Source organism: Talpa europaea (assembly GCF_964194135.1).
Source record: "Talpa europaea genome assembly, chromosome: 7".
Taxonomy (NCBI): domain Eukaryota; kingdom Metazoa; phylum Chordata; class Mammalia; order Eulipotyphla; family Talpidae; genus Talpa; species Talpa europaea.
Genome location: NC_140074.1, coordinates 121,766,873 through 121,789,829, shown reverse-complemented (window position 1 = coordinate 121,789,829; position 22,957 = coordinate 121,766,873). Strand labels below are relative to the sequence as shown.

Genomic DNA, 22,957 nt, shown 5'->3' with positions numbered 1-22,957 from the left:
CTATTTATTAAAGACCTACCACATGTCATGTATTGGTACAAATGTCATTTAATTTCCTGTATACAGTATGATCTAATACAGTACAGCAGCAAATAGCATCATCTTTAGAAACAGGTAGACCAAGTCTTCACAAATTGTGCGACATGTTTAGTCTGGACGTGTTTAGTCTGACTGTTAAACGTAAAAATAGGATATTGATTCCACCTTTAAGGTCTGATGGATGCTCACTAAGTGATCATATAGAAGCAAAAATGAAAAAGGATCAGGTTTAGTAAATTGCTCAACGTCACAAAACTTATTGACAGACGTGGGACCCAGATTCGTACTTAGTAATGTCTATAGCTAATATTCTTTCCATTACGCCACGTAACTAGATATAATCATCTTGAACGAATTTCGTTAAGTCCTCTGAGCCTCGGATTCCTCGTATGTCAAATAGAGTTCATTCTAAAACACTGACTTCATTCATTCCTCGTGTCAAGGTGTGCACATAATGGAGACTGCAGCTTCCTCTTCCTGTCCCTTTTCATTCCAGTAGCTCATCTATCTTTAACGTCTAAAACGGACCCTGCAATCCCTTTACCAAGCGGGGGCAGTTGCACAAACACAATTATTCGGATTCTCCTTTATTTCCTCTCGTTGCCTTCTCCACCTAGACTCCCGCCCCACCCAGCGCCAGGCCACGCCCTGGCGTGTGACGTCAGTACGCCCCGTGCGTCGCGTCGCGGCGCTCAGTGGGGGCCCGGCTTTCGCCCGCTGCTGCCGCCGCCGCCGCCGGCCGCGGCTGCTCTCCCAAGATGGCGGCTCCGGGCGAGTACTTCAGCGTTGGGAGCCAGGTGTCGTGCCGGACGTGCCAGGAGCAGCGGCTGCAGGGCGAGGTGGTAGCCTTCGACTACCAGACCAAAATGCTGGCTTTAAGTATCCTTCCCTGCGTGGAGCCCGAGGCCGGGCCGGCGTGTGTGTGCGGTCGTGGGGGGGTGGGGGACGACGGCGGCGGCTGGGGCCCTCTCCGGGCCTAGGGGCGACCGGCTACCGCGGCGCCCGGAGCGCATGCGCACGGCCCTGAGCTCCCCTCCCCCTCTCGCGGGTTCCTCGGTTCGCTTTGGGGACCCTGTCTCCCATCCCTTGTGGGAGCTGGGCCTCAGGCGAGAGTAGGTAGGTGGAGGGGGGGCTTGACACGCGGATGGCTTTTCGGGGGAGACGCTGTGAGAGGGGACACAGTGAACGGGAGAAGGGATAGTCGTGGGAGGGGGCTGGTGGATTGGAGCCCGGATGGACGGGGGGCGGGTAAAATCATGTGGGGAGGGGGTGTGTAGAGGAACTGCTAGTGGGCTAAGGGTCTGGAGTTTAGGATGGGGTGTCTGCTGGTGGGATTGGGTCCAAGGAAGGGCGGTAGTGTGGTGTCCAAAAGGGCCTCGCCTGTTTGGGGGAGAGTAACTGCAGGACAGAGTTGGTGTCTGAACCGGGGGTAGGGTCCTGTTTTGCTGGTGAGTGTGTGCGTGCTGCCATTGGGGGTGGGGATGACTGAATTTTAGGTTTCTCAGCACTTGAAAATTGACGTTTTGGGGATATTTGCATTGGAAATCTGGTAGTAGAGAGAGGACTACGTTTTGGGGGGCTTATGTAGGGCTCTGTGGGTTACAGGTGAAAGGAGAGTAAGTAATCTTCCCAGCACATGGACTTCTGACTTTTCCGTAGTAGTAGACTCCCCTTTTGAAAGTGTCAGCGTTCAACAGAATGGCCTACTTCTCAGGGGTGGAAATGATTTCTGAATTACTCCAGGAAATGCAATCTTGGAAACAAATTATTCCTGGCTGTAGTAAATGTGCCACCCCTTCCCCTTATAGTTGAGCCACAGGTGGGTTTTTTTGGATTTTTTAAAGGAGTAATACTTTGTGGCATCTTCCAAAAGGAAGTTTCCTACTGAGTGTGCTGCCTTTGAGTGGCAAGTATTGTAATTCGTATAACCACTTGTAGATTTCTAGTTTAGGAACACTCCTCTGAAACTATAGCAGGACCGGTTGCCCTTTTTTTTTCTTTTTTGTAAGAGAATTTAGACTTGGACTAAATAAGACCTTTTATATTAGTGGTTTTAGTTGTAAGGATTTGGGAATGAGGAATTTTTATTTGACATACAGTAGGTTTTTGATAAATGGTTGCAGAGTGAGAGAGTGGTGGATAAATGAATGGATTAACTAGCTGGGTCACCTTGAGCTTCATTTCCAGTGCTGTAGTTTTCTCCTCTCGAAAGTGGGAAATCTCAAAGCTGAAAAAGTGAGAAGAGCACTGTACAAATGCAGGGAGTATTATACCAAGAACTGAAAGTTCTCTTTCTCCTGTGTGATTCATAGGCTCAGGACAAAATAGTATACATATGGCTTTAAAACTGCATTATGTCTGTCCATAAAACTGGCAGAGAGTGCTAGAAACCCTTGGGATGTTGGATCATGTTTGACTTTGAAAGGTCTATTGGTTGTGGGGTTGAGCGGGAGGAAGGTGAGGAGAACTGTGATTCTTGTGCGGCTCCCCCCTCTTGATCGAGGCACGCTTTACACAAGCCTTGTGTGAATTGTGTCACCACTGTTGTAATGTGTCAGTGCCTCTGCTTGCCCCTCTTTTCCTTAACTTTATTCTCTCACCAGAATGTCCCTCTTCCAGTGGAAAGCCCAACCATGCAGACATCTTGCTCATAAACTTACAGTATGTTTCAGAAGTGGAAATTATTAATGACCGAACAGAAACCCCTCCTCCCTTAGCTTCACTCAATGTTAGTAAGGTAAGGACTCCAGAGCAGTCTGGCTCTCCAAAATGGTGGGAAAATCGAATCTCATTGATTTTTGGTGATGCATACATTGTCCATTATTTGCTTTTTTCACTAACTTAATATTGTTTATTCTCATATCTTTTAAAAAAACTAACAGTTTACGGTTTCCCTCCCTTTATTTCTGGATATCTTCAGAAGATTTTAGGAAACATCTTCATGCCCAAAATAGAGAAATACAAATTGAGAGCTAGCTTTTGTCCTTTGTGAAAAAGGACTTTTTTTTTTTTTAAGATTTATTTATTTATGCATAAAAGAGCTGGGGTACAGGCCTGAGTTGTGGGGGTGAGAGGATTCACCAGAGACAGAGTGGGGAGCAGAACAGTCAGACTGATGCACACTGCTGAGGGGAGCAGCGGGCGAGTCAGGAGAGGTCTCCTGCACCATGTGGGTAGCTCCCTGGCTGGGGGCATCGAACTCGTGCTGCAGAGGCTGCGGATAGCTTCATAGGTTGCATCTTAATTCCTTGCACCACCAGGGAGGCCCCCCCCCCATTTTTTTTTGACTTGGAGGCCATGTGCGAGTTTCTGGTGCTTGTGGGGTTGAGTAGGAGTATTGCCTAAGAACCTTCTGAAATTGTGTATGTGTGTACACGTGGCTATATGCGTTACCTGGGTGACAATATGGAGTGTTTTTCTGATTCTCAGAGGAATTCTTGACCTACAAAAATTTGAAAACCACTGCTTTAGATCTTCATTTTTGTCTATGTTTGGATTTTGAGGGCTAACAAAATTAGACATTAGTATATTTTAATCTTGGATGTACAGGTTGATCTCTGGGAATCCCCATACCACTTTGTTGATGCTTCAGTTTTCACAAAGTTTGTGTTGATTGATAATAATAATGCCCCAAGCCATTTTGTATCCTTGCCTGTCTCCTGGAACACTCTTCCAGAATGACCAGAGCCTTAACCATTAATGTTCTGTTAAATGGCACCCCTTCTAAAAAGTCATCTTTTATCACCCAGGCTAAATAATTTGCCCTCATCAGTCTCTTACAGCACCCTGTCCTTTAGAACTAAAGTGATAGATCATTCATTTATTGTCCTATATGGAACATTATTGAGAGTGAGGGGGGTGCTTTTGTTTTACACTGGACAAATTAAAGCCCTGGGCAAATTGGGACCTAAGGTTACCCTATTTGTAGCTTTTTTGTAATTACAATTGTCTACTTTTTTGTCTCATCAAACTGTAAGGTTCGTCACTGAGTATGCAGAGTAGGTGCTTATTATTTGTTGAATGAATCAGACCTTCGATTTTAGTAGCTGCTGCCTGCTGTCTACTTTTCCTTTTTTTTTTTTTTTTTTTTGGTGGGATCCTCGCCGGTGGCCAGGGAACGAACCGGTGCTGCAGAGGCTGCGGGCAGCCTCGCAGCCCAGTGCTGAACCGCTGCGCCACCAGGGGAGGCCCTGTATACTTTTTCTTAAGTCTCTTGATTTAGTTTGGTCTAGTCTTTCCCTCCAGAGGAGTCTTATAATGTATATAATCTTACCTCTCTTGGGAATATGGTGTGTTTGCTACAATTCAGCAAATTAATGAAACATTCAGGCAGCTGGAATAGTAGAAGGTAACTGAGGCTGTAGAATGTAGTTACTTAAGATCTGGACCTCCTTTTCAGGTTCTAGGGAAAGGCCACACTTTTTAGTGATTATTGAGAGATAGATTCAGAAGGGTGTTGGGTTTTCATATTAAAGGCTGTTATATCAGAACGTCCCATTTTTAGAAACCTGTTTAGAGTTTTAAAACTTTGACTTCGTCAGATACCTCCTATTCATAGGGACTCTCTGGGTGATCTTTTATTAGCTGAAGAGATTTTAAAAGACTTAAGGGAAATAGTTTATTACTAGTATGTTGAGAAAAATAGGCTCTGAGTTAATTCTTTAGTGTACATAGATTGTAAGAAGACTGTCCTTAAGTAATTGGGCCTTTAGGGGTTATAGAGGGATGGTTTTCTCAGATTTAAAAGACAAGGGATTTCTGCTTTTGTGACCAACAAATGCCATGCATTTGAGAAGGGTCTGAGAGGGTGGGACTGTGTTGAGTGCAAGCTGTTAAGAAGCAATTCTCTTATATTTGACCACAAATATAAATAGTTCTTGGTTATTTCATCTGTCTTTCCCTTTAGGGCTTTGCTTTTCTACTGAGCAGTTTTAATTGTTTACTAGCATTGTAAACTAGTTGTTTAACCATTCTTTTAAGAAAGCAGCAGGAAACAATAGGTTGGGAATTCCAGAAATCTACTTTTCTTACTTTGTGACCCACTTGCTAAATCTTGAAAAAGATTTGCTGGGAAAAGGAATCAGAAACTAAAAACTAAAATTAGGTTGGAGGACTATCTTTGGATTTCATTTATTTGTTCTTCCATTTGTAAGGATGTTTATGAGTAAGCTATATTGGCTTTGCCTTGAAACCAACCTTTGAGGATGCTTTGTGATTCCTCCTTGGATTCAGTTAGAATTAGAAGAACCTGCTGGATTGCTCCTGAAAACAGCTCATCTCAGCAGCTATTTACATGTTGCTTGAAGGATATGAGAAGTTTATCTCATTTAAGAGCATAGACATAGGGTTTTTTTTAAGATGGAAGTTTGTTTAAGCATGTAGAGGGGAACTAAAGTGCTCTGAGATCCTTGGGAGAAGACTGGATGCTTGTCATCCATGGGAGCACTGCTTTTGTGCACCCCTTCCAGTGGGAGATGCTGTCCCAGGTTGGCTCCTCTTGCTGACGTAGTAAGTGTTCTGTTTAAACCTTTTGACATAAACTGGATATTTGTTTACTCTGACCCAGCAGGAAATGGAAAAGAAGCCCTTTAAAGAAAATACTTAAATCCAGCCCCACTAAAGAAGGTATGAACTAGCAATTTTTGGAGATGAGCCTGTTTTGCTTTCGATGGGCAGTATGCTGCAGGCTGAGAAATTCTGTTCTGTCCCCAGCAGTGGGGTATCAGAGGAAGTTTGGGAGAGGGGTTGCGGTAGATGGAAGTTTTGAATATCATTTTATCTTTTACAGTAACATGGACCCTTTTAAAGTGTTCTAAATGTCCTCACTGTAAGACAGAAGCATTTAGGTAAATGTACAGAAGTACACCAAAGCCAATCATAAATAAGATTCAGTTTATACAGTGTGACTTACTAGTTTATTCTGTCATGAGGAAGGCTTGAATATTGCTTGAGGATGAGAACTGAAGGGTGAAATACGATGTTTTTTAAACAAGTTAGTTGACTTGACTTGGCATCATGTACTTGCTTTGGCAGCATATATACTAAAATTGGATATAGAGAAGATTAGCATGCCCCCTGCACAAGGATGACATACAAAGTCGTATAGCTTTCCATAAAAAAAGAAAAAAGAAAAATTTGACTTTGCATCTTGTTTTCTGGGAATAAAGATTGCCCTTGAGTTCTAAGGAGGCAATTTGAAACATGTCAACATTAACAAGGTTCTCTTTATGTGGCATTTATAAAACATTTAGTGAGTCCCTATTTTGTGCAGGCATTGTGCTAAGTTCTCCTGGGGAACATATCTTACATTTTTCTAGAACTTTATAGTTTATATAGCTTTGATTCATTTCATGGTGTGAGATTTTTAGATTTTTGTTTTTTTCCTTTTAGTTAAAAAATGAGAAAATAGCCTTCTCAATTTAGTGACTTATTCCAGATTACATGACTAGTAGTGGGTAATGAATGTTTCTTACATGCTACACCCTGGAGTATCTGTCAGTAGAAATCTCATTTGATCATAACAATTCTTCTGTAGTGGGAACCACCACTGTCTTCCAGGAGAGTAAACTGAGGCTCTGAGAGAATGAACCCCTAGGTTGAAGTCATACCCTTAATGATGGAACTGGGTCTGAACTCAGGCCTGATCTTTCCCGTATCTTTTCTACTTTGTGCTTAGTCCCAGGAGCTTAGAGTATTCAGGTGACATGAGGACCCAAATAGCTACAGTCCTAAGAGATACATTGATATTGTATAGTCAGGAGCATATGATCTTTTAGGAAGAACCTAGAAACCAGATGAATCTTTCAAGTCACACAATTGCCTCTTAACCTCATTAAAAATCAGTTTCCTGGGCCTCCCCGGTGGCGCAGCGGTTGAGCGCTGGGTTGCGAAGCTGCCCGCGGCCTCTGCGGCGCCGGTTCGATCCCCGGCTGCTTCCCGGCCACCGGAGGGTCCCGCATGGCGCGCAAACCTCTCCTGCCACCCGCTGCTCCCCTCAGCAGTGTACTTCGGTGTTTCTGCCTGCTCTGCTCCCCGCTCTGGCTCTGGTGAATTCTCTCACCCTCCCGCGCTTCTGACTGTACCCAGTGCATGTATAAACAAACAAACAAACAAATAAAGAAAAGAAAGAAAACATGCCTCTATAAAAAAAAAAAAAATCAGTTTCCTCACTGTAAAAATGGGATCATATTAGTACCTATTTCAGAGTTGTTATGAGGATTAGGTCAAGTTGACTAGAGTTAGCAGCTGTTAGTTATATTGCATTAGCTGTATGCAGTCAGCTAATGTTTCTTGAATTACAGAATTGGGAGAAGGGAGACAGTGACATGGTGAAGACAGCCAGGAATGTGAACTCTCGATAACTGTGTCAGTCTTTCATTGGATCTGATATTCATTTACATAGCAGAACTTGCCAACCCAAGATTGGGGAAAATCAAAATTGTATTGAATACCATTGATACATAATATCTTATAATTAAAAGATATGTTAAAGAAACCAGAATTGTTGGTGACCAGAATTAACTTGATTTTCCAGGGTGGCATAGTTACCAGGTGACTGCCTGAGTACTAAGTGAGCAGTCACAGAACCTCAGAAACTCAAAACTGCACTTTCAGTCTCAGACTCTTAGTAAAAGGACTCATTGACACTGCCAAGGCCAGTGTATGCATTCATTTGTTTAGATAAAGGCATCTACTGAATTGTTCAGATAGTGCGTTGCATTGGATGAGATACAGCTCTTACCCCTATGCTAAATTGGAGAAGACTTTCTACTGGAGATACATGTGTGTTGTGGCCCTAGGTAGGCAGGAAAAGGGACAAACAGAAAATTGAAATGCATAGATGAAGTGTCCACCTCCCTGACCAAACCCCTGACTGATTTGTCAGCCCCTTTTATCTGTTTAGTACCCATTTATCCCTACTAATAATAGCCTATGAGTAATTAAAAGGAACCAGAAAGAAGAGATTCAAAGAGCTTATCATCAGCCCTGGTAATGAATGAGTTGGCTGCCTTTGGATAAAAATGGAGTTTGGCAATTGGTGTGGGGTTAAAATAACCTGTAAAGACTGAGAAAATGGAAGAGTCGCAAAATTCACTTAAGAAGAAACTGACATCAGTCTTTTTACCTTTAGGTTTGATGTGATACTGAGAGAAGAGTTGCTTTTTGTTTTGAGTTCTACCAATTTCAAAACTTAAGATTTAGCACACTCTTAAGACTGTCTCATGATTTGAAGCTTAACACCCAAGTATGAGTCCATTCCTGGGGTTATTAGTTGATAACTGCTGCGCTGTGGCCTGTGGTCATGCACCTGTCCTGCTAACTGGGCACTTGACCATGTCTGACCTGAATGTGTTGAGATTGGAGTTAACCACCACCAAGAAGAATCAGGTCGCCTGACTACCCCATGTTAGATATTTTGGCAGGAGAAAGGTGTGGGGAAGGAAGGGAAATAGAGCTTACTTGTGTACAACAAGCAAGACTTGTCAGATAAAGTTTCATTGGCGTCGAGAAGCTATAGCCTGTTGACTGGCTTGATTAGAATTGTGTTGTCAAGGTCACAGTCTCAGGTTAGAGTTCACCAGTGAGTTTTGCTGGTGACAACTCTGAGTAGCCAGCTGTTTCCTCACAAAAGTGTCATGAAGATACATGGGAAGAGGGGAAGAGGAAAGCCCATCCTGGCTGAATGACAAGGACTCATTGTTAAGTAGTGAGTGGCAACAGATGAGAGTGATGGAGTGATAGACTGCCATTTTAAAATTCATCAGCCTTTTGAAGAGGTCACATTTAGTTGACATTCAAACTTTAGGTCAACCTGACAGAGCCTTAGTGGGGCTGCAGTGCTCCAGGCTAGGGCTGATGACCCAGTTCGGGCTATAGTGCAAAGTAACCTGCTGATTCTGGGGGCCTCGTAGGTCAAGGGTTTGGTTTTGAAGGGTGCTTTCCTGACATCATGGGCATGTAGAGGGAGAATCATTGTCCACCTGAAAAGACAAATTACCGAACCCAGGTGACTGGCAGACTTGTGCCGTAGGTGTGTTGTTGCAGCCACCGCTGTACTCTACCTCTCTGACCTGGAGGTGATTCCAAGTAAGGACTTTACGGGTGGGTCAGTGGTGGTGTCTCTTCCACTGTTAAGAAAGGGGCATTTTGACTGGTTTAATTTTCCTGGCAGAGAACAGGCTTGGGAGGAAAACAAGTGGTGCAGTCAAATTCTAGCATCGGAATTTTGAGACTAGCTTAGGTAAATACCAGAAACTGCCCTGGAGAGTGAAGCAAATTGTACCTGAACTAGAAAATTAAAGGATCTACATGCCAAAGGTAATATGTGGTAGAATGTGGAGAGGTTGAAGGACTTATTTTTTTGAGCCTCTAATAGTAAAGGTTTCCTTTCCTTTCACTGCCCCCCCCCCGCCCCCAACCATGTGATAGGTGTGTCATGTCAGGATGATAGGGACACTGCCCTTGTCCTCAAGAATCTCAACTAGGGGGCCTCCCTGGTGGCGTAAGAGGTTAAGACGCAGCACTATGAAGCTACCCGTAGCCACTGCAGCACGAGTTCAATCCCCGGCCAGGGAGGTGACCCATATGCCACAGCAGACCTCTCCTGACTCACCTGTTGTCCCCTCAGCAGTGTATTTCAGTCAATCTGCCTATTCTATTCCCCACTCTTTCTCTGGTGCATCCTCTCACCCCCCCACACCTCTGCGCCTGTACCCCAGTTCTTGTATGCATAAATAAATGAATCTTTAAAAAAAATTAAAAAAAGAATCTCAACTAGTACAGCTGGTATGGTGAGCGGGGCTTTGTTGGCAGTGGTGAGGGACTTCAGCCTTTAACTTAGTGATAACAATACAGGGTCAGTGTTACTGGAGGTGTGAGCAAGGTGCTGTGGTAAGTATAGATCAGGGGAGAGCAAACTTTTTCTGTGAAGTGCCTGATAGTAAATATTTTAGGCCTTGTAGGCCACTCCTTTTATAATTAGTCACCTTTGTAGCAAAAGCAGCCATAGATGATATGTAAACAAAAAAAGCAGCCATAGATGATACAGACTAGTCCTTCCGATAAAATTTAACTAAAACCAGGTGGTTGGCAGAATTTGACCCACAGGCCAAATTTAGCCAATCTTTGGCAAAGAGCAGTGAGCATTTCTGGGAAGGTTTCTCAGATGCAACAGGATCTTGAGGAATAACTGGTAATTAATTAGATGAGGGGGGTTGAATGCAACAAGAATGATTTGGAAGTGCTCAATTTGTCTATCTCTGCAATTTAAATACTGTTCCAACAGAGCTAAACTGGAGGTTGGTTCTCAGAAGGGAGGGAGGGCCTTGTTTAGGTTCCAGTATTGATGTTAGGTGCTTTTCATGTTAATTTTAATGAGCTCTAGCAATAACCCTTTAGATGGGGGCCTCCGTGGTGGCACAGGGGTTAAAGACAGCGCTATCAAGCTATCGGCAGCCACTGCAGCATGAGTTTGATCCCTGGCCAGGTTGCTGACCCACGTGGTGCCGCAGACCTCTCCTGTCTCCCCCGCTACTCCCCTCAGCAGTGTATTTCAGTAGATCTGCCTCTTCTGCTCCTCTCTCTGTCTCTGGTGAGTCCTTTCACCCCCACACCTCTGACCTACACCCCAGTTCTTATATGCATAAGTAAACATCTTAATAAAAAAATAAACCTTCAGATGAATGAACTAATGCTCAGGAGAGGTTGTGTATCTTTTTTTTTTTTTTTTTTTTAAAGATTTATTTATTCATTTACACAAGAACCGGGGCACAGGCCAGATGTGCGGGAGGGTGAGAGGATTCACCAGAGACAGAGCGGGGAACAGAACAGGTAAACTGACTAAATACACTGCTGAGGGGAGCAGCGGGCGCACCATGTGGGACCCTCGCTGGCCAGGATCGAACTCCTGCTGCAGAGGCTGCGGACAGCTTCACAGTGCAGTGCTCAACCGCCTGCGCCACCAGGGGAGGCCCGAGGTTGTGTATTTTTCCCAGAACTGTGCAGCCAGTGAGTGATGGGCATTTGGGGTTGGTGGGGAGAGTGCGTTTAGAGGTAGCTCCATTTTACTTTGCTTTTCCTGCTCTCCACAGAGCCCAGGAAATACAGTGCATGGCTTTCACTAGCACAGAATGGGAAATTTACTCTATTATTCCATAGTAGAGGCATTTCCAGCTTACTCCAGTCATATTTTGTAAGATGGGTAGATACAGCCTCTCTGGTAGCTCTTAGAGAAACTAGAAGAGCACTGAACTCATTGGCTAGGAAGTTTGGATTATATAGATTTTTCTGAACTGACACACAAACCAACTTCTCTGTGCTGATAATAATGATGTTATAATAGTAATGTTAACAGCTAATATTTACACAGTACTTCACAGCTCACCTAGTGCTTTTGCCCACAGTCGTTTCTTAATCCTCATGGCCATGTGTGAGATGGCTAATTTGAGCAGACACTCAGAGAGAGGTTATTGAGGTCAAATTTCAGCTTAGATCCCAGCCAGTTTTCTCTCTGGCACTGCCACATGGAGATTTCATAGCAGTGTAGGTTTCAGGGTCTCCAGACTCAGAAACTCTGTTGGTGTCCAGGACGCTTAGTTTAGTTGTCTGTATACTGATGAATAGTGTTTTTGTGACATAATTACGAATAACGAATTAAACCTATTGACTTTACAGACAACTTGTTGCTGTTTTAAACCAGGTGAAACATAAAACTTTGCCTGTAGTGTGTACTGACTGTGACTTCAGTCTGGTCTGTATTGTTGCACAGCAATATGATGATTTAACAAGTATCATGTTGCAGTGTGAAGACTGAGGTGGCCTTATGGCCCTTGGATTTGCAGGATGTTTTTCCCTCATAGCTCAAAGCACTCAATGTATCTTAACATTCAAGTGCAGGAGATGTGCTTGACTTACCTTCTCTCATCTTGGCACATTGGAAAATGATGGGTCCACACAGCACCTATCATTATTGACCTTAAATGCTTTCTCACATAGGATCTGTTCTCTTAGAAGCAGACCTGTGAGTTACTTTAACAATAAAAGATGTCCTTGAGGGTTAGGTGAGACTTAGGCTCTTTTCAGAAAAGAGGCCCTTCACTAAAAGGCAAACGATTGTGTTCTGTTCTGGGGACATTGATGGAAATGTCTGAATGCAGCTATAAAAGAGATGGTGACCGGGCCTCCCCGGTGGCGCAGCAGTTGAGCGCTGGGTTGCGAAGCTGCCCGAAGCCTCCGTGGTGGTGCCGGTTCGATCCCCGGCTGTTCCCTGGCCACCAGAGGAGGGTCCCACATGGCACACAGACCTCTCCTGCCGCCCGCTGCTCCTCTCAGCAGTGTACTTTGGTCCTTCTGCCTGCTCTGCTCCCCACTCTGGCTCTGGTGAATTCTCTCACCCTCCCGTGCTTCTGACTGTACCCAGTGCTTGTATAAATAAATAAATAAATCTTAAAAAAAAGAGAGAAGGTGACTACTGTTTTCAAATATTTTTCCTTTTAAAGGTATTTTCTATTTTTTTTTCTTTGGCATCCACATACGTATTTTCAGTGGTGAATGTAGTGTAGGGTTAAAAGTACAAATTGTAGAGTGAGGCTGCCTGGTTTTAAATCCAGTGTTTCACTGTGGCTGGATAAGGTTGGGCAAATTTCTTAACAGCTGTGCCTTAGTTTCTCTATCTAATAAGTAGGAGTAAGTTTAGTCCTTGTTTCATAGGATTGTTATACGGATAAAGTGTTCATTACACATTAAGTGTGTTACTTGGTGCCTGGAATGGATTAAGGTCTCAACAGAAGTTAGCTCTGGAGTTTTAGTTTTCACTGCCAGATATCTTTGTCTCTTCTGTTCCCCTGTTTGAGTCTGTGTTTTGATTCATCATTATGTATTCTAGGAGATGACTTCAAGTGGGGCACTCTTTTTTGATTTCTGACTATCTGAACTTGTAAAGAACAGTATTTCATTAGAAACTTTCAGACAGGAGCTTTCTGCTAGGGAACAGGTAACTTGGAGATAGTGATAGTTGGAAGAAATCTTTTTAATAGCCTGTTTATTGCTGGCTAAGAACTGAGGACTTTCTGACATAGTGCTTCAGAATTGAAATATCAGGAGCAAGCATGGGCCCTTAGGATGACCGTTTTTTGTTTTGTTTTTAAGATTTATTTTATTTATTTATGCATACAAGAACGGGGGTATAGGCCAGAGGTGCAGGGGGTTGAGAGGATTCACCAGAGACAGAGTGAAGCAGACAGGGGAGCAGAACAGGCAGATCCACTGAAATACACTGCTGAGGGGAGCAGTAGGCAAGACTGAAGAGGTCTGCTGCGTGAGCCATGTGGGCTAGTTCCCCGGGTTGGGGGTGAACTCATGCTGTGGTGGCTGCTGATAGCTTGACAGTGCTGAGACTTAACCCCTTGTGCCACAAGGGAGGCCCGACAGTTGTTCTTACTTAACTCTGGTCTGCTATCCCTCAGCCTCCATCAGCCCTTGCTGGCAGCACCAACAATTCTGGGACAGCAGCTGCAGTGCTTCCTTAACCCCTCTGTGAGGGCAGCTGGTTGGAAGGCCCAAATACACAGAGAAGATAAACTGAGAGAGGCTCATTGGAGTCAGTAGGTCATACCCAGCAGGTTCCTCTCTGGACTGTGCTTCCCTTGTTGTATCAGCTGTCACAGCCTGTTAAATACTTGCAGTAGGAATCCCTCTGGATTCCCCGCTGCACCTGTGCTTTCCTGGTCTGGGTGTGTGAAAATAAGATGGCCCAGCTGGTGGCTAAGTAACAAGATGAAGGACATATTGTTTGGATTTTGCTTTTGTTGTTGTGGCTGCTTGCTCCTCTTGGTGTCACTGAGGGCAGGAAGACAAATGTGCCCTTGGTGTTCATTAATTCACTTACTCAAGGGTTATCCAACAGTAGGCATGACTAGAAGCCTTTTAATATTAATGTGCTTCAGTATCAAGTTCATGTACTTTTCTCCATTGCCCACATCAAAGTGCTATGTACAGTGACCACAGGAGGAAGCCCTGGTTAGTAGACTGGGAATAACTGTTTTCACTGGCAGAAGCTGTTTTTTATGGACTAGGCTCAAGTCATATTATATTACTTTTGTCACATTCTATTCATTAGAAGCAACTTGGCAGGATAGCCTGCATGGGGGAAAAAAAAACAACTGACAAATTCTTTCCCTGGGAATCATAGAGGCAGGGAGCAGGTTGTCTTTTTTTTTTTTTTTTTTAAGATTTATTTATTTATCCATACAAGAACCAGGGTACAGGCCAGATTTGTGGGAGGGTGAGAGGATTCACCGGAGACAGAGCGGGGAACAGAACAGGTAAACTGACGAAATACACTGCTGAGGGGAGCAGCAGGCGAGACAGGAGAGGTCTGTGGGACCCTGGCTGGCTGGCTGGGATTGAACCGGCGCTGCAGAGGCTGCAGACAGCTTCACAGCGCTGCGCTCAACCGCTTGCGCCACCAGGGGAGGCAGGAAAGGGAGCAGGTTGTCTTATGCAGTTATTTCAGTTAAGTCATATGAATGTTAGTATTGTTGTATTTAACAGTTTGCCTGAACCTAATGTCCTCTTAAAGTTGGTGCCCTGGCCTCCCTGGTGGTGCAAGGGGTTGAGACACAACCTGTGAAGCTATCCGCAGCCACTGCAGCATGAGTTCTATCCCCAGGCCGGGAGCTGCCCACTTGGCGCAGCAGACCTCTCTTGACTGGCCCGCTGCTCCCCTCAGCAGTGTATTTCAGTCAATCTGCCTGTTTTGCTTTCCACTCTTGTCTCTCACCCCTCACGCCTCTGGCCTGTACCCCAGATCGCGTAAATAAATAAATTAAAAAAAAAAGTTGGTGTCCTTAATATCTTTGAGGGAGCCTCCCTGGTGGCGCAAGGGTTAAAGTCTCAACATTATCAAGCTATTGCCAGCCACAGCCTGAGTTCAGTCCCTGAGTTTGATCCCGGCCAGGGAGCTGACCCACATGGCACAGCAAACCTTTCCCATATTGCCCGCTGCTCCCCTCAGCAGTGTATTTCAGTAGATCTGTCTTTTGTGTGCCTCACTGTCTCTGGTGAATCCACTCACCACCCCCTGCACCTCTCACCTACACCCCAGTTCTTGTATGCATAAATAAATAAAAGTAAATCTTAAAGAAAATGGATATGGTATGGTGATAGTGAATTTAAGAAATTGCAATCCTGATGACTGTCCAAAGCTTAAAGAACATACCCTACACCTTTTCTACTGAGGGCAGCTTTCATTGATTCCCTCTGGTGGTTTGACAGTTGCCATAAACCTACTAACTTGGAATAACTGGACCATTTATAGATATCCATTAGTTTATATAAATACGAAGTAAGGAAATTTAGATTTGTGTAATTAAATTAGTAGAGTAGTAATCACTTGATTGAAAAGGAGGCTTGTCCACCTTTTTCATGAGTTTTCAGGAACATGCCTGAAAACAGCAAGGTAGTCTCCCTTTCCCTTCTACCACTAGTTTTGAGAAGAAACATTTCTAGCTTCTTTTTGTGAGTTAATCTTCCTGATGCCTAATTGATGGGGTCCTCTGAGGGAGAAAATTTGCCTCATTTATATAACATTCTGGTGAAAGTAGATCTGTAGCTGAATATTAAATGTAAGCATTTTATAGTTGGCTGTGAAAGTACAGTGTAAACTGACAGCGGGAGGTTTCAGGGTTTGTGGTGAGTGCAGACTCGCAAAGCATAATTGCAGGTAAAGGTAGAGTAATTGAGGATATTAAGTATAAATACAATCAAATAGTAAGTATAAATTCAATCTGTACGAATACAGATTGAAATACAGTCAGCCTACACTGATTTCTGCTGATTTTCCCAAGGTTCTCCTTTACATGTTTTAGCAGACTGTCCAAACAAAATAATCTCTTCTGGCTGAGATTTATACCCGTTTTATTTTTCCTGGGGAAAAAATTAAAAAGTGGTTCTTCTCCTAGCCTTTTTTCTCTCTCCTACTTCTAGTTAATTTGTCGGTTCCATTCTTAAACATTCTGTATAGATTCCTAATTTTTCTGAGCTAACCTCACTCTTTTATTGAACAGGTAGTATTTAACCTGCTATGTAGGTGACAAGAGTATTTTTGTTTTTTTAAGGATTTATTTATTTTGCGCATACAAGGACTGGGGTACAGGCCAGAGGTGTGGGGGTGAGAGAATTCACCAGAGACAGAGCAGGAAACAGGCAGATGGACCAAAACACACTGCTGAGGGGAGCAGCGGGTGGGTCAGGAGAGGTCTGCTGCGCCATGTGTGCCACTCCCTGGCCAGGGATCGAATCCATACTGCAGCGGCTGCGGACAGCCTCATAGGCTGCGTCTTAACCCCTTGCGCCACCAGAGAGGCCCAATGGTATTTTATTTTTGAGTACCCAGACTATCTAGTCAACACAAGCTTCACAGAAGCAGCTTTGTTTGACCCAACATTAGAAGGTATTTTTGGTCTTAAGGGTTAAACATTTTTGAAAAGACTTCAAAGTGAGACCCTCCTATTTACTCATGGTGTAAACCTCTGCCTGACCACCTGCTGCTTCCCAGTTCTTCAGTAACTTGGATCAGCTAAGGAAACTCTGCTGCCTTCCAGTTTTTCCTTCTTTCCTTGGAGACTTCACATTTTTTTCCAGTGTTGTTTGGAAAGTGAGACTAAAGGAAACTCCTTGTTACCAGGGTTTTCTTGGTGATTGAGTAAGCTTTGCTTGTTACTGCTTAAAATACACCACCAGCAGTTCTCTTTCCATAGAGACTGAGGGCTTTTGCACCACAAGGCTTTATTGCTGCAGTTGGGATTGCCAACTCTCGGGATGCTGTTAGAGCTGTGCCTTTTTTCCTCTAAGTTGTGTCTTGGTGGGACCAGAATTGCAGTACCAGGCTGGAAAGTAGTTTTTTGTTTTTTTTTCCCCCCTATACCTGTCTCTGCCCATGTCCTGGAACTATGTGAAAGAGGAACTTTGGCTTCAAATCACTTCAGAGCTTGCCCTTTCTTCCCTCTTTCACCTAGGGGGACTGAAATGACAGCCAGCCTGTGTGATCTTGTACCTCACATCCTCCCTCCTTCAGTCTCTGAGCTTCAAAGGCAGGGCTGAGTAGCCCCAGCTCCTCAAACCCCAGTGGAATACCCCCATTTCTCTTCCATCATTTCAGTAAAGTGCCTCATTTTATCAACAAACATTTAGACACTTCACTTTCCCTCCTGGAGAACTGTATTTGGTTTATGGTTTGAAGGGTCAACTGGTAAAGCAGAATACAAACATCTGGGTACTTTGGAAGGCGTTGGAGGTTGATCTCTTTCTGTATGGATGGGGATAAGTTGTGTGTTCACTTGTGTACATTTGCGCATATTTTTTAGTGTGCTCCAGCTTTAATATACTAAGCTGTTGATGTTCATGAGTCTGAAATCTCAAATCCTTTGTTGGACTTTTCATAAGTATTATCTGCTACTTGTCCAGCATTTTTTTTTTTATTCTTACACGCAAACAGATTTGAACCTGAGTCTTTAGCAACCATTATTGTGGGCCAGGACCTTGAAATGTATTAGAGGGTCAATAGGGATTGTTGGGGAATACACTAGACTTAAAAAATAAATAAACAAACAAACAAACAAACAAACAAACAAATAAATAAATAAATCTGTTTGTAATTGTTCCACTAGAGGGCAGGCAAGGGAGAGACAAGGTTGAATTCAAACCATTCCTTTTTCTAAAGATCAAACTGGTTCTTCAGCTCAAATTGAAGGTGAGGTATATCCATGTTTAGGTCATAGATAACGGCTCTACAAAGATAGAGTATTTAGAACCTCAAATTCTGGCCTATGAATATTATAGTCTATGAATATGTGGTAGACATCAATTTCTTTCTTTTCTTTTTAAAAAAAAAGACTTATTTATTTATACGAGCACTGGGTACAGTCAGAAGTGCGGGAGGGTGAGAGGGTTCACCAGAGTCAGAACGGGGACTAGAACAGGCAGACTGACGAAACACACTGCTGAGGTGAGCAGCAGGCACAGCAGGAGAGGTCTGTTGCACCATGTGGGACCCCCGCCGGGGGCCAGGGATCTAACCTGTGCTGCAGAAGCTGCGGGCAGCTGTGGGCAGCTCCGCAGTCCAGCGCTCAACCGCTGCCCCACCAGGGGAGGCCCTAGACATCAGTTTCTAAACCTGAGGTTCTAGCTCAGTAACTGATGAAATTTTTTTAAAAATTACGTCCTTTAATAGAAACATATACATTACCTATTGCCTCTGACATTCACTTCCTATCATACTCCAAAATGCCTAGGTTTTCTTCCTAATGCTTAGTACTGTCTGAAGTTATTTTATGTTTTTATTTATAGACTGTCTGCCCTCCTCCTTTCATTGCTGTGTATCTAACTTAGCACAGTGAATATCTGTAGGCACTTAATAAGTACTAGAGGGCCTCCCTGATGGCTCAAGGGGTTCAGGCACAACCTGTGAAGCTATCCGCAGCCACTGCAGCATGAGTTCGATCCCCTGCCAGGGAGATGCCCACATGGCGCAGCAGACCTCCCCTGGCTTGCCCGCTGCTCCCCTCGGCAGTGTACTTCGGTCAATCTGCCTGTTCTGTTCCCCACTCTGTCTCTGGTGAATCCTCTCACATACACACCCCTCACACACACACACCTCTGGCCTGTACCCCAGTTCTTGTATGCCCAAATAAATCTTAAAAAAAAAAAAAAAGTATTAGAAGGAAGGGGTTTTGCCACCAGCAGCAGTAATTGTTCAGTTACATTATGTATTTTTGTGTTTCACTTTTGATCTCTGAGAAAACTGAAACTACCCAAACCAATCTTTTCTTGCTTCAACTTAGGTCCTAAATATTGAGTGAATGCTTTTCTGAGTTTCTTTCCTTTCTTTTCCATCATCCTAGCTTGCCAGCAAAGCACGGACAGAGAAGGAGGAGAAGCTGAGCCAGGCCTATGCAATCAGTGCTGGTGTCTCCCTAGAGGGCCAGCAGCTCTTCCAGACCATTCACAAGACGTGAGTTGGGGGAGTATGGGGGCCCCTTTTCCTGGAAGTGATGCTGCCAGACTGTGCAGTCTAGAGGCCAACTTTTGGAGAGTTGTGTTCCTGAAAGTCTACCAGGGAAACTTGGTAGTACATTGGCAGTACTTCGGCATTCAGGGATGCAAGTGCCTTTCCATAAAGTTGAATGGCATAAGCACAGCCATATTGCCTTCTTCAAACCTCATCTGTAAAAGTTAGTTTGGGATTACCCTCTGAGTCCCTTCCAGAAGTAGTTTTCCATAATTTAGAATTAGTGATTTATTTTTCTTCCTATTTTTGTACCTTTCTCTAAAAGCTAATGCAGTCTATTAAGCAAAGGTTATACCTGTCTTACTCTTGCCAGTTGTACTGTACATTGGGGTGAACGTAGGGAGTTAGGGAGAGCAGAAGGCCTCCTTAATACCACCTCCTAAAAGACATTTTGTCACAGCAGAAGTCATTTGACTCTGCACTAGCTTCCCTAGCTGCTAAAAAACGGAAACATTTGACACCCCCCTCTCCCCCCTGCTGCCTTCTGTTACCCTATTTAACCACCTGGGTCTGGTGCACAGATGGCAGCTGGCATCAGAGCTGTTTGAGGCCATGATGTGAGTATCTGAACACTTACAGGTATGTGAAGGAACTCTCAGCAACATCAGCTGCCCTGGGTTTCCCCAAGTGTGACCTGGAGTGGGTTTTTCCAGTTTGGCAGGTGCCCAGCTTACTGACTGATAATCGAGAGGGGCCACTTTGAGGAGCTACTTCCATTTCCCAGTGGGGCAGGGGCAGAGTACATGTCTTTCTAAAGGTACCATTTCCCTCTAGGCCAAAGGTGGGCGAACTATAGCCAGTAGGTCAGATCTGTTCATATATGTATCATCTGCAGCTGTCTTTTTTATTTTATTTTGGAATTTCTAATAAGGTAACAGGTGATGTTGGGTTACAGTACTGTGTGTGATTCAGGTTCATACCTTTTGAGGTGTGTGTTAACACATCATACCACCTACCAAGGCACCTGTCGTCTTCCACCAGATCCTACTGCTGCCTTTGTGGTGCGGCTATAGAGTTCAGTAATTGGGATAGAGACTGCGTGGCCCGCGAAGCCTAAAATATTTGCAGCCTGACCCTTTGTAGAAAAAGTTTGCCACCCCCTCCCTAGGTTACTTCTTTAATTGAATATAGTAGCCCAACCTTAGTATTTATATTTAATTCAGTTTGGTTTGGACTTAACGAGGCTGCCACCACATTTTCTTATAATTTTTAATGCTTTAAGGTCCTTTAATGCTTCGGAATAAATCTTTTGGGCCCTCAGAATAAATATTCATTGCTTTTCTTAGCTAGTGGTACCCAGGAAATGTCTCTTTGATTTCTCTCTCTGGTCTACTAGCTTCTAATTGTCTGAGTGGTGAGCTGGGAACGTGGGATCAACTTTATGGAGTTACCTCTTCATTAGGCAAGAGATATGGGATGCCTGTGAAAGGTAACTTCACCTACTTTCTTCTCCTTCCAGCATTAAGGACTGTAAATGGCAAGAAAAAAACATCGTAGTCATGGAAGAAGTTGTTATTACACCCCCATATCAAGTGGAAAACTGTAAAGGCAAAGAGGGGAGTGCACTGAGCCATGTACGCAAAATAGTAAGTAACAGAGCCATGAGACTTGAGGGAGAGGATGATTCGTCAGTCCTATACCTCCAGGGCCAGGGCAGGAGTTGGTGCTGCAATCCCCGCCTCTGTCACTACGGCTTGGGCACTCCTGTGGGGATGGAACCAGCAGGCAGTGTGGGGATAAAGGGAGTGGTCAGCCTCTTATCCTCTTTGGCTTTTTGGAATTAGCCAGACCATTCCATGATACTGGGCCTGAGCAATTCCGGGTTGGGTTCTTTTCAGGAAGGGCCAGTTGGTATAAATCAGTTGCCATTGGTGTGTCTGACTTCAAACGTCATTTGACTTTCTAGATGGAACTGCAACATTTGTAAAAACGCTGAGCATTGAAAGACCAACATGATTGTGAAAAGTTTGAGACTGTAATTCCCAACCAACTTTTCATTCTATACTCGTGAAGGGGTGTGTGTGTGTGTGTGTGTGTGTGTGTGTGTGTGTGTGTGTGTGTGTATTTGGGTTATAATCTCCCTTCATTTTTTAATTTTACAGATTCACCTTCTTTTAGCCATTCTTATCTCAAGCTGTGGAAAATTAGTCTGAAACAAGAGGTCCCCATCTTCTGTGTGGCTGGAAAGACCAATAGACAGCAAGGGCAAAGTAGGCCATGGATTGGATAGCCAGGATGTGCCTGTTTAAACCTGGAGTGTACTGTTTGGGAGACCTACCTTGTCCATCTCCACTTCTGACCTTGACTGCCTTGTCTCTTTCAGGTTGAAAAACATTTTAGAGACGTGGAAAGCCAAAAGATACTGCAGCGTTCACAAGCCCAGCAACCACAGAAGGAGGCTGCCCTGTCATCCTGAGTCCACACACATGGAGGATTCTTCCAGCATCCAGCCCAGGAGGCGATGGTGGTGGCTTCAGCGGAGGCAGGCCGGGGGAGGGAAGGGATCCTATATTCATGTTGGCTCTTGTGAAAGGGTCAGCATATCCAAATCTTAGACTTGAACAAACAAAACACCCAACAAAAAGAACAAGAGAATAATTTAAAAGTTGAATCATTACTTGACTAACAGACTTCGTTCCACCATGTCCTTTTCACAGCCCCCTTCTGGAAACAGTCACCTTGTTAATTTTATTTTTGAAAATTTCTGCTCTGCCCTTTCACCTCTCACTTTTTCCTAGTCTACTATCCCTGCCATTCTGTTTTTATAAGTGGCTACACTTGCCTTCTGAGTGATTGAAAGAAACTTTCACATCTTCTCTTCCAAAATAAAAGTAACAAGCTGACTGTGATACTTAAAATGAGACTAGAGCAGCAGAGAGGTCTCACTTTAAATGTTTCTTTTTTTTCCTTTTTCTTTTTTTTTTCTTTTTTTGCACAGGGCATGGCTTGAATTAGTTTTATTTTTCTTAACTTTAAATATATATATGAAAATATATATTAAAATGTTCTCTAAATATTTTCTGCTTCTTGCAGGTCTCTTTTTACTAGATCATGGCCACTCTTCCCACTTCATCCCTCTGAAAATAAAAATGTATTGCCCTCCTCACCACCCATAGCCAGACAACGAACTTGACTTGTTAGTTCACATCAAGAATCTCCCACAGCACTCTGGAGAGCCAGTGTATGCAGGTGGGATTCAGCTCGGAGGGTTCCTGATGGCATTTTAGTCTTAAACTGTGTGTGTGTGCCAGTGTCATTTGGCCAGAACCTCAGGATTCTCCCTCTGCCTTTTGTCTTACTTCATGGTACTAGAAGAACCTCCTCACTACTGTTTCCTAGATGGGCTCCTCAGCTGCCCTTTGTCTTGTGCCCTCTGCAGGAAGAACCATTTTGCATGGCACATCTCAACTCCTCAAGGGATGATTTTGTTTCTTAAGAAACTTGGAGTCCACCTATCCCAATCTTTCTAAGTTTGTATGCAGAGTCACTAAGCCAGGAGAAAGCTTGGGTGACCTGTAGTTTCTCTTCTGCCAACCTCCTCTTCTGCCCCTCCTCACCCCCCTAAATTTTACAAGCTTGTGACAGTTTGTATATGCTCAGCCAATGGGCAGAAAACCTGGAAAGAATTTCTGGACTTTAGCCCACCAGTTTGTCTGGTTTGAAAAACCTGCTGAGAGCTGAAACTGGCACCCATTGTCCCTGTGTCTCCAGGGCCGTCCCATGGGGCAGAATGCCTCAGCTGAGTATCCAGCACTGGTGGGATATGGTGATGCTCATGTGACTGGCTAGAGCTTAGGGGTGGGGTGGGGGTTAACTTTTTTTTGGCCATGATCTCTTTCCCCTTCCTTTTTT

The 22,957-nt window shown here is 44.0% G+C and overlaps 1 protein-coding gene across 2 annotated transcripts; it reads left to right on the top strand.

Moving 5' to 3' along the window:
• Nucleotides 1–797: 797 nt before the first annotated feature.
• LSM12 (LSM12 homolog) lies at nucleotides 798–21,731 on the top strand (the record flags this gene model as incomplete). 2 transcript variants are annotated; one of them, XM_084237252.1, is made up of 5 exons in its annotated part: nucleotides 798–918; nucleotides 2,643–2,776; nucleotides 18,939–19,048; nucleotides 20,565–20,691; nucleotides 21,429–21,731. In XM_084237252.1, the coding sequence occupies 5 exons, from the start codon at nucleotides 798–800 to the stop codon at nucleotides 21,519–21,521; spliced, it is 585 nt and encodes a 194-aa protein (XP_084093378.1). In that variant the 3' UTR covers nucleotides 21,522–21,731. The 2 variants fall into 2 exon arrangements, with proteins under 2 accessions (XP_084093378.1, XP_084093379.1); XM_084237253.1 differs by lacking the exon at nucleotides 2,643–2,776 and having other exon boundaries at nucleotides 798–878.
• Between the last annotated feature and the right edge of the window lie 1,226 nt (nucleotides 21,732–22,957).